Genomic DNA, 12,076 nt, shown 5'->3' on the forward strand with positions numbered 1-12,076 from the left:
CCAGCTGTACACTCCACCACCCAGGTGTCGCCACAGGCGATCCACATGAACCGCCTTACCCGCTTTCTTCCTTCTGTGGATGTCAAAGCGGTAAGTGACAGCTAACACTGCCATCACAACCTTGTACAGGCCTTTCCAGCTTGCTTGGAGCTTCGGCGACCAACCAGGCTTGCGATGTGGATTGTGAAGCCATACCAGATCGCCGGGGCTATACTGCTGCCACATGGCCTGGCCTGCTGTCCTGAGATGCCGTCCCACACGGTAGTGCGACTCCTCCAGTTGCCGCTGCAGTGCCATGACGTAATCGGTGTGGATGTGTGGTAGGTCTGCCGTAGGCGGCCGGACTGTGGCAAGGTCCACCAGAAGGCTAATCATGATAGGTGTCCATGTATATATTATAAGTTCATTTTTTTTTTTTTTGCTATTATCACAATTACTATTATTTGTCATTTATTTATTTTAATAACCTATTACGCTTGTCGCATGTCATTGTTTTGTTTGTGTGCCGTCTCTTCCCGCGCGCACCCATTGCCCATGAATCTGTGACCGGCCGGGCTCTGGGCCATAAAGGTTTGCTCTGCACTTCCACTCTTTTAGACACGATGAAATCAAAAGCATTTCGTCTTACCAACTCCTCTCCTTTGACTGACCGTCTTTAGCCTCTCATCGCCGCAATGTTGAATCTCTTGTTATTTTTCACCGCTATTTTTACGCTGACTTCTGATTTTATTAAGTGCATGTCTCCCCTCCTCCAGCAGCATCGCTGCACAAGACTTTTTACTTTTTTTTTACCTTTTTTTTTCTACGTTTATAATGCAAGAGTTGACCAATATTCTTAATCACTCATCACTATTTTTCTGGTAAATTCTGGAACACCCTGCCTGCATTTCTATTTCCTCCTTGTGACTTGAACTCTTTCAGGAAGGAGGCTTCAAGAAAGTTATCCTTATTTTTTTTATGATCGTTTTTGGCTTCTGTTTAGAGACTAGCGCCTCAGTGGGCATTTTTTTCTTTGTTTTTTTTTTTGTTGATTTTGACCGGTGCCCCTCTTACAGAAAGAAAAAAAAATCAATCTCTTGACCACGCTCCCAGGTCGTGACATTATCGTGTAAGTGTAAGGTAATTGCGCACTGGATGTTTGGCCAACACCTCATACTAATCTGAAGTGATGTTTTGTCTCTTAAGCCCCGTTCACACATCGGCGAGTTTGGATGGCGAACGTGTTGCTGGGAACGCGCGGTAATTCCACTGCGAGCGAGTCGCAGCGGGATTGCCGCGCGTTCCCAGCATAGTTGCCGTAGTTTTTCGCGTAATTTTCGCGAATCGGGTTTTGTACATATTGAGTAAGTGAGCTTTCCTTAAAGTTATTATACAGATCGTGTCCGTGGTGTTAGGTGAGCGGTTCGCCCCATTTCGTCACCGGTAAATTAAAGTCACCAAGGATTACGGCGTCGTGTGTGTCACTAATCTCGCAAATTTGATCGAAAATGTCGCTGTCGGTTTGAACTGGCTGGGCTGGCGGTCTGATAAAAGCTATTACTGATAGCCTGCCGAGCCGTGCTGCTCCAACCTCGTTGAGGTGTAAACCGTCCTCTTGGAATAAGAATGGTTTATTATAGAAATCATCCCATAAGTTCACGAAGTCAACACCTTCATGTGTACATAGAGATCATGTTCGGCTGTCAGTACTAAAGACTCTATCATAGAAAATGGTCGGTGCTCTGGTCCGGAGAGATATGCCTAAAACAATAATATTTTGAGATTTAGTCTTGTACCGCTGAATCATCCTACTACATGTACTTCATCAGCTCCTCGGATCTGGTGTTCTCTACGTCATTTGTACCTGCGTGGATGACAAAAAGGATGTTATTATCAGATCCGTTGGCTACCTCCTCGCATGCTGCCGGTGATACTGTCTATTTAGGCGTCCACCAGGTATCCATAGATACTTGCGTGACTCACGAGCCCTGCCATAGAACTCGGATAGCTGGCCTCTCACTATAGTCACCAACCAGTCTCGTCTCGAGGGCGTCTTCTTCCTCTCTCTCAGGATCTCAAATTTGTTGTAAGTAGAAATGAGAAAGAATTTTTTTTTATTAATGGGGATGGCATGATTCCTGACTACAGTGAAGGGTGATTCTACATATGCAGGGAGGCGCGGTGCGGCGGGCTTAGCAGGGATGGTGATTGTGGTGGCGGCAGGTCTGGCGGGGGTGGCGAGAGCAGTCTGGGAGAGAACAACCAATATTATATGAAACAAAATCCTTTAGAACTTAAAACTGCCGGGTGAAGTCGTTGTACTTCATACACTTCTCATACTTTTCATGCAGCCTATCGATCTTGCTCTGCATGTGAGAGAACCTGCAAGCAGACGAATTCCTAAGAATATTAAGCGGCAAACTTGCCTTGACAGGCCTCGTACTGTTTAAGGAGAGAAAGCATGGTGAGTGGCGACAGTAGTAGTTGTTTGAGCAACAGAAGAAGCAGGAACAACAACAGTTAAGGCTTAAAAAAAAAAAAAAAAACACACAACAGGAGAGGTGTGGTGTGGCCTGAAGGGAAAACGGGTCAGGATTGGGGAAAGATTAGTATGGGGTCGAGAGTAGTGCGTGGGGAAAGCAGCTTCAGGTCAACTCACTAGGAAATTCTGTGCTGCCGGCGATTTAGTATCCCCTTTTCTGTTTAAATTAAAGAGACAAATGCAACCACAGAGGTTAGTGGTAACCCTTTAAGAAGGATGAGAGGTTAGACGTAAACAAATACCAAAACAAACAATTTAATAAGAACAAGTAGTGAGAAAATAAAGAGGAAAACTGGTAAGGGCACACTAAGAAGTGTCTATGTTCATTACTATGAGTTTATCACTGTGTGTGTGTGTGTGTGTGTGTGTGTGTGTGTGTGTGTGTGAAAAGTTGTGTAAAATGTATGTAGAAATAATAGGTAGATAGTAAAGGGTGTGGGTACTAAAATGGTAAATCAACACTTAGCAATGCTGCGAAGCGAAACAGGTTAGTGGACGGAGCAAAGCGCTGACCTTTGACCTGTAGCATGGCGCGAGGCCAAACAACAGAGAGAGAGAGAGAGAGAGAGAGAGAGAGAGAGAGAGAGAGAGAGAGAGAGAGAGAGATGCACAATCATCTTTGCAGGGAAGTATAAATCCACTCACCTGACCTTAGCATAAAGGTGTGAAGGGTATGTAAGAGAGGTTGCTACAGTGGCGAATCCACTGCAATAGTGCTGCAAACTTGCTGCAACACCACTGCGAACCCGTTGCGACAGCGGCGACAGCGCTGCGACAGCGCTGCAACAATTCTGGGACACCCGTACGAACGTGCTGCAACTCCCAGCCGTGGCAATTCTGCTGCGAATGTTTTGAACAGTCCAAAACATGCTATGTCGCTTGGCGAACGCGCTGCGACTCGGCCCGATCTGGCGACTCTCCTGCGAGTCCGTTGCGAACGCGTGGCAATTCGCTGTGAACACCGGGCAACTCTCCTGCGAGTGCGCGGCAAGTCCATTGCGAACGAGTTTTGAACAGAGTCGCAACGGGTTCGCTAACCAGATTCCCCAATGTGTGAACGGGGCTTAAGGAACCGAAATACCCTGTGTATTGACTGCCACATCCAGCTGTGCAAACTCAATTCGTTTGGGCTACCATATTTAGTTGCAGTGCTACACATCTATTGTCACATCTCACCTCCAACGTTCGTCGCACATTGTTAAGTATATGATTATAAACATAACAGTGACTATCGTTGTTGTTATTGATGTTGGTAGTGGTAGTGGTGTTGGTGAAACATTCATCGATTCTACAAAACTGTGAGATAACAACAATGTAGACAGTCCAACTGTCCTAGCAGTAATAGTAGTAGTATTAGTAGCTATAGCAGTAGTAGTGGTAATAGTATTATTATTATTAGTAATAGTATTAGTAGTAGTAGTAGTAGTAGTAGTAGTAGTAGTAGTAGTAGTAGTAGTAGTAGTAACAGCAGCAGTAGTAGCAGTAGTAAGTCACACACGTTAAAAAGTGTCTGCCTCCTGAGTCGCCTCGCTATAGGTGATAGGACAGTATTTCTTTGCCGCCACCTCATACAAGCTGTTGTCTCCTTTCGTCACCATGAGCTCCTTGCTCATCTTGTTCCAGAAGTGAATTGCATGTGAATGTCGAAAGGTCTGAAAAGAAGATATGAATTAATATATATATGTAGCTTCAAACTAACTGCGCATTCTAAATCCTAATTCTAATTTATCAAATAATGCATTTGGGATAACAGGTGTGTTTCTATATGTGGTGGTGACATTACACTATCTGCACAATCTGCTTTTCTGTAGTAATTGATAATCAAGCAAAGGCAGATGATACTATGTTCTGTTCTCTCTCTCTCTCTCTCTCTCTCTCTCTCTCTCTCTCTCTCTCTCTCTCTCTCTCTCTCTCTCTCTCTCTCTCTCTCTCTCTCTCTCTCTGTGTGTGTGTGTGTGTGTGTGTGTGTGTATATATATATATATATATATATATATATATATATATATATATATATATATATATATATATATATATATATATATATATATATATATATATTTTTTTTTTTTTTTATGTAGGAAGGATACTGGCCAAGGGCAACAAAAATCTAATAAAAAAAAAATGTCCACTGAAATGCCAGTCCCAAAAAAGGGTCAAAGCAGTGGTCAAAAATTGGTGGATAAGTGTCTTGAAACCTCCCTCTTGAAGGAATTCAAGTCATAGGAAGGTGGAAATACAGAAGAAGGCAGGGAGTTCCAGAGTTTACCAGAGAAAAGGATGAATGATTGAGAATACTGGTTAACTCTTGCGTTAGAGAGGTGGACAGAATAGGGGTGAGAGAAAGAAGAAAGTCTTGTGCAGCGAGGCCGCGGAAGGAGGGGAGGCATGCAGTTAGCAAGATCAGAAGAGCAGTTGGCATGAAAATAGCGGTAGAAGACAGCTAGATATGCAACATTGCGGCGGTGAGAGAGGGGCTGAAGGCAGTCAGTTAGAGGAGAGGAGTTGATGAGACGAAAAGCTTTTGATTCCACCCTGTCTAGAAGAGCAGTATGAGTGGAACCCCCCCAGACATGTGAAGCATACTCCATACATGGACGGATAAGGCCCTTGTACAGAGTTAGCAGCCGGGGGGGTGAGAAAAACTGGCGGAGACGTCTCAGAACACCTAATTTCATAGAAGCTGTTTTAACTAGAGATGAGATGTGAAGTTTCCAGTTCAGATTATAAGTAAAGGACAGACCGAGGATGTTCAGTGTAGAAGAGGGGGACAGTTGAGTGTCATTGAAGAAGAGGGGATAGTTGTCTGGTAGATTGTGTCGAGTTGATAGATGGAGGAATTGAGTTTTTGAGGCATTGAACAATACCAAGTTTGCTCTGCCCCAATCAGAAATTTTAGAAAGATCAGAAGTCAGGCGTTCTGTGGCTTCCCTGCGTGATATGTTTACCTCCTGAAGGGTTGGACGGCTATGAAAAGACGTGGAAAAGTGCAGGGTGGTATCATCAGCATAGGAGTGGATAGGACAAGAAGTTTGGTTTAGAAGATCATTAATGAATAATAAGAAGAGAGTGGGTGACAGGACAGAACCCTGAGGAACACCACTGTTAATAGATTTAGGAGAACAGTATATATATATATATATATATATATATATATATATATATATATATATATATATATATATATATATATATATATATATATATATATATATATATAGTTATGCGCAGCGAAAGTGTAAAAATAATGAACAAAGAACAGAACACACACACACACACACACACACACACACACACACACACACACACACACACACAGAGAGAGAGAGAGAGAGAGAGAGAGAGAGAGAGAGAGAGAGAGAGAGAGAGAAGGGACGAGTTGTAGATGCGTCGAGTCGAGAGGCTCCAGAGTTACTGTAACTTTTGTGTAAATCTGTTAACCTTCCCCATTTAATTTATCTCACCCCCATTTATTTATTTTTTTTTTTGAGTTGAGATTGCAGGGCAATGTAGAGGAAGAGAGGCTCCAACCCACTGTGTGATTTCTTTTAACCTAGTCTTTATAGTTAGCCCATAATAATAATCATCTTGGAGCGAACTGGTGAATGAGTGTGGTAAGCGGGGCACCTGCCTGCCGTTCCCTTGTCCCTTTCCTGTTTCCTCCCCTCCTTGTCCCTCATGTGACTCATCCCCCGTGTTTCAGGAGTGCGTGAGACGCGTTCCCCTTTGTTCCTTTTCCCAGTTGTCTTTTGGGATAGACGTACTTAGGTTGTTGCGAGGGATGGAGTGTTGGCACGGGCTTTGGGGATATATTTTAGAGGGTTCTTTTTACCTAGTATTGCATATGAGCTAGCGGTAATAAGCCCCTGCCGATTAAATAAGATAAGTAGCAGTTACTGCTGACTGAATGTCTGTGCCAGTTAGACGTGGTGACGAGTCTCCCCTTGCCTGTTTTTGTGTCTTGTATAATTGTATGGTGTTGGGGAAGACGAGTGTGATTTCCTGACCTTCTTGGGCTCCATCTATTGTGTTGGATTTCAGTCATCGTCGTTTTGTGCCGTTAAGTGTTACTGATATTCGGAATCCTGCTGGGAGCTTTGGAGCCACAGGATATGGAGATTCTCTGTTGATCGGTGGTTGTTTCCTTTCTCCCCGGGTTTTACCATGTACCGGTGGCACTTAACCTTCCTCTGGAGGACTGAGTATACCGCTTGCCAACAGGAAGATATAATAGGTTGTGGGTGTAGGGGGCCCCGTCTTATTGTGGGAGGTAGTTCACAGATTAATATAAACCTTATAGATGTGTGTCCTTTGTCGTAGCTGTGTCCTCCTAACACGTGGTTTTACGATTCTTTCTCAGTGAAGTGGAGTGTGCTCTGAGTCTGTTGAGCGTTTGTTTTTTCCTTTCTCCGTGTTCAGATGAAAACGGAGTGGCGATCTTACCTTTGTTAATCGTTGCAGGAGACCAGTAGGACCCTGCATACTGTCATTAGTGCCCTGCACTAATCTACGTAAGAGGTAGGTTAGGGAAGCTGACCCGAGCTGGTGGCAGCTGTGAGCGGGGCTGAACCTGGGTTCATAACAATATATCTATCTATCTATCTATCTATCTGTCTAACACACACACACACACACACACACACACACACACACACACACACACACACACACACACACACACACACACACACACACACACACACACACACACACAATATTAAACTGGTAAATATACAGAGCCAGAAGTTTCATTTTCTCTCTCTCTCTCTCTCTCTCTCTCTCTCTCTCTCTCTCTCTCTCTCTCTCTCTCTCTCTCTCTCTCTCTCTCTCTCTCTCTCTCTCTCACTTAAAACTCTTTTCAATGTTTATAAGATATATGTACATATATCTTGGAGAGGAGGTATCTATGCTGCGAAAATCCATTCCAGCATGCTATAGTTGCTGAAGTTTCCTGGCGGTTGTTTTTGAACAGTACAGGTGACTTTTGGTTTAGACGATATATTAGGACTTGCAGGCATTTTGTAAAGAGAAATCGTGTGAAAGAATGTTAATAATAATAATAATAATAATAATAACAATAATAATAATAATAATAATGATAATAATGATAATAATAATAATAATAATAATAATAATAATAATAATAATAATAATAATAATCATGGGAAAAAAGAAGTTAGGGATATGAATTTTTTAATTGCCCTATTTTGTCCTTAAATTTATTTTATGTGGCAGGTGAATAATACTAAGGCCCACAGTTTAGGAATACTCATAAACATTTAGGTAAATATATCACTGGATTGTGCTTAAATGAACACATCGTGTAAATTCAATTATATTTTAGGTTGTGTTAAAACGAAATCGTGTAAAAAAAATACTTGTGTAAATCGAAAATCAACAGTGTCTCCTACATGACAGAAAAAAAACTGCCATATCAACATTATGTAACAAAATGGGTATTTCAAAATACACAAGTATACATGAGTGATGCTCAGAGGCACCATGAGGTGAAGCGTCGTCTGGCTACTGGGGGAAATGCTCACGTCATTCTTGTTCTGTGCAAACTTTTTTACTTATGATATATTTTATGGATGCTCTTTTATCAAGACAAGACGAATTTCAGTTAGTGGGGCGGACACACAATTATCATTAGAACATAAGAAAATAAGGGAAGCTGCAAGAAGCTGTCAGGTCTGCATGTGGCAGTCCCTGTACAAAACATATCTGCCTATTTTCACCAATCAACCTCATCTATGAATTTCTCCAATTTTCTTTTAAAGCTCCCTAATTAATGAATGTTGAAAACGAATTCCTTCCTATCTCTTTTTTTTTTTTAATTAAACTTTGTCACGTTTGAACAAATTATATATATATTTTTTTTTTGTTCGTCACTTCTCAAACAAAATATGAACATTACTCGAATGTAGTTCATTTGCAGCATATGATTCACTAAACGGTGGATATATAATGTACATACACGCACACTGCTGAATGATATAGCCGAAAGAAAAGTTTCGTAAAAGACATGGTACAAATCATCAATGTTTACTGCGATTATCACTTGTATCATAATGAAAGTATGCTAAGCTGGTGTTTGTTGTGCAGTGAAGAATTGTGCAAAATGAGCCTGTGTTGTACTTGCGTTTCTGTTCGTCATAAAGAGAACCATATTTTGAAACACTGCTGCCCGCACCTCGACTGATTTCAAAAGGCTCTAGTTGATGTTTCACGGGTTTTTTTTACGATTTTTTTTTATTTTAATGATTCTAGTGACAAATAAACAAGATCTCTGCCTTGTCAGCAAGAGAAACACTCTTAAAAACCCAACTAATCATTTCTGTGGCCTTTGAAAATACTCGTGATGGAAGAACAAAGTGTTTCTGAATATGGGCCAGACTAAGCAAACATTGACAATTATAAAAAAAAATACAGGAAATATTTGAACATTTCACAGCTAATATCTTTGAAGAAACTTACTTTTTCAAACCTAATACCCCTGTTTTTCGTGAAGAACTTTTTGGACTGCGTGTAGTCGACAGGGTAGAATGTCTGTCTTGGGTGTAAAGTCACCCCGCCACAGATAACAGGTGTCTTGGGAAGCAGTGTTTGCAGGTCCTCCACGCCACACATTGCCTTCACCACGCGCGTTATCGCCTTCGGGCCAATACTTCCCCACAACTCCGGCTGTTGATATTTTAGGAATGTAAGCAAGCAAATAAGAACTGCAAAAAAGATATCTCGGAAAGATAAGATACATATCGTGCAACAGCACAGAAGAAACGCATTGGAAGTATTACAAATGAAACTGTTGTCTTTCCTAACAGATCTATACTGTATAGATCTAACAGATCTATACAGATAACTGTGGGATTACAACAGTAAAGAAGAGACACATTGGAAATTTTACAAATCAAAATTGTCTTTCTTAACAAGGCTATAGATTAAGATCACTGTGGGATTGCAACACAAGAAAGGAAACACATTGGAAGTATTATCAATGAAAATTTTGTCTCTGCTAACAAAACTAGATTATGAGAACTGTGAGATGCTGAGTGTAAGGAGTGATGCCATAAATTTTTAAATGTCTTGAACATATGAAAACTGTGCATGGTTATATAGATTTTATTTTCGCAAAAAAAGTTTTATGCATGCAACATGCACATGAAAATAATGTCAAGTGAATGCAATTTGAATGGAAGAAATTTTCTTGGCAGAGATCCAAGAAAACAGTAACAATAGCTAACTAAATATTCAATTGTCTGTCCCCGGGCTTTGACCTGTATTCAGAAACGCATCGCTCCCTAACGACGGCTATTTTCAAAGGCCACACAGATGATTAGCCGGGTTCTCATAATCTGATTGATTGATTGGCATTATGGCGCCGCAACAACGTGATCATATGGCGCCCCTGAAAAACTTAAAAAAGCAACAAAGATTGCAAGTTAAAATATTGATATTAAAACAAAAGTATGGTAAAGCAGCGTTTATGTGCGCAATTATTTAACCTGCTCTCGTGCCCATGCTCTTGAATCTTCCAAGTTTTCCACCATCTGGCTATGACTACAGAGTCACTCTCAAACTAAATTTATCTGTGCTGTATACCTCTCACCTAACTCCTCTAACTATAAGAAATTCTTTGACTACTTAACTTCCAAAGTGGAGCACATTCCGACTCTCTTCCCTTCTGCGGAGATCTCTATTCTTGTAGACTTCAATGTTTACCACCAGCTTTGGTTTTTCCTTTTCCTTCACTGACCATCCTGGTGAAGTAGCCTTCAACTTTGCTATCCTCCACGACCTAGAGCAATTGCTGCAACACCCTACTCATATTCCTGACCGTCTTGGAGATACGCCCAACATTCTTGATCTTTTCCTAACCTCTAATCCTGCTTATGTTCTTACCCTCTCTTCTCTGTTGGGCTCCTCCAGTCACAATCTCATATTTGTATCTTATCCACTCGTTCCAATCCCTCCTCTGGATCTCCCTAAACGGAGGTGCCTCTGGCGTTTTGCCTCTGCTAGTTAGGGGGATCTGAGGAGGTATTTTGCTGATTTTCCTTGGAATGAGTACTGCTTCTGTGACAGAGACCCGTCTCTGTGTGCCGAGCGCATAACAGAGGTGACAGTGTCTGGCATGGAGGAGTACACTCCTCACTCTTTTTCTCGACCTAAACCTTCCAAACCTTGGTTTAACACAATCTGTGTTAAACCACAGATTCCATCACCAGAATCTCATGCATTTTATATTTCTACCGGGAACCATGCCAAGTCTGTTCTTCAACTAGTCAAAACTCCTTCAGTAATAGAAAGTGTCAAAATCTTTCAAGATCTAACTGTCCTCGTGACTTCTGGCAGCTAGCCAAAAACATCTCCATAACTTTTCTTCTTATTCTTTCCCTGGTTTATTTCAACCAGATGTCACCACTGCTATCACATCTATTTATAAAACTGAACGAAGAGTTCAGACCTTTGCTAAAAACTCTAACTTAGATGATTCAGGGCTTGTTTCTCCCTCTTCTCCGCCCTTTAACTACTTCATGCTACCTATTGAAATTCTTCGCAGCGATGCTTTCCATGCCCTCGCTGGCCTAAACCCTCGGAAGGCTTATGGACCTGATGGGGTCCCTCTTACTGTTTTACAAAACTGCGCCTCCATGGTTGCACCTTGCCTGGTCAAACTCTTTCAGCTCTTTCTGTCAACATTTACCTTTCCTTCTTGCTGGAAATTTGCTTACGTTCAGCCCGTTCCCAAAAATGTGACCATTCTAATCTCTCAAATTACCGTCCTATTATTAATTTCCTGCCTATCTAAAGTTTATGAATCTATCCTCAACAGGAAGATTCTTAAATATCATTCACTTCACAACCTTATATCTGATCGCCAGTATGGGTGATCTGGCTTTCCTTAATGAGTCTTAGTCATCCTCTTTTAGAGATTTTGATGAACCTTTTTCCTGTTGCCTTAGACATATCGAACGCTTTTCATAGTCTGGCACAAAACTTTGATTTCCAAACTACCCTCCTACTGATTTTATACTTCTCTCTGTAACTTCATCTCAAGTTTCCTTTGTGACCGTTCTATTGCTGTTGTGGTAGATGTGGTCACTGTTCTTCTAAATCTATTAACAGTGGTGTTCCTCAGGGTTCTGTTCTGTCACCCAATTTCTTCCTACTATTTATCAATGATCTTTTAAACCAAACTTCTTGCCCTATCCACTCCTACGCTGATGATACCATCCTACACTTTTCCACGTCTTTTCACAGACGTCCAACCATTCAGGAAGTAAACAGTTCACGCAGGGAAGCCACAGAACGCCTGACTTCTAATCTCTCTAAAATTTCTGATTGGGGCAGAGCAAACTTAGTATTGTTCATTACTTCAAAAACTCAATTACTCCATCTATCAACTCGACACAACCTTTCAGACAACTATCACCTCTTCTTCAATGACACTCAACTGGCGCCCTCTTCTACACTGAACCTCCTCGGTCTGTCCTTTTCTTATAATCTAAACTGGAAATTTCACATATCATCTCTACTTAAAACAACTTCTAT

General features: G+C 41.4%; 1 protein-coding gene across 3 annotated transcripts in view; it reads right to left on the bottom strand.

The window, feature by feature from the left end:
• Positions 1-2,764: 2,764 nt before the first annotated feature.
• LOC135110180 (lactosylceramide 4-alpha-galactosyltransferase-like) overlaps positions 2,765-12,076 on the bottom strand; it is a 100,891-nt gene continuing 91,579 nt past the window's right edge. For all 3 annotated transcript variants that reach the window (XM_064022198.1, XM_064022199.1, XM_064022200.1), the window contains 2 exons: positions 8,999-9,205; positions 2,765-4,173 (listed from right to left, as the gene is read on the bottom strand). In XM_064022198.1, coding sequence (XP_063878268.1) covers positions 4,021-4,173; positions 8,999-9,205 — 360 coding nt within the window. In that variant the 3' untranslated portion in view covers positions 2,765-4,020. The remainder of the gene's footprint in view (positions 4,174-8,998; positions 9,206-12,076) is intronic.

This window comes from Scylla paramamosain, chromosome 20 (assembly GCF_035594125.1).
Source record: "Scylla paramamosain isolate STU-SP2022 chromosome 20, ASM3559412v1, whole genome shotgun sequence".
Lineage (NCBI taxonomy): Eukaryota > Metazoa > Arthropoda > Malacostraca > Decapoda > Portunidae > Scylla > Scylla paramamosain.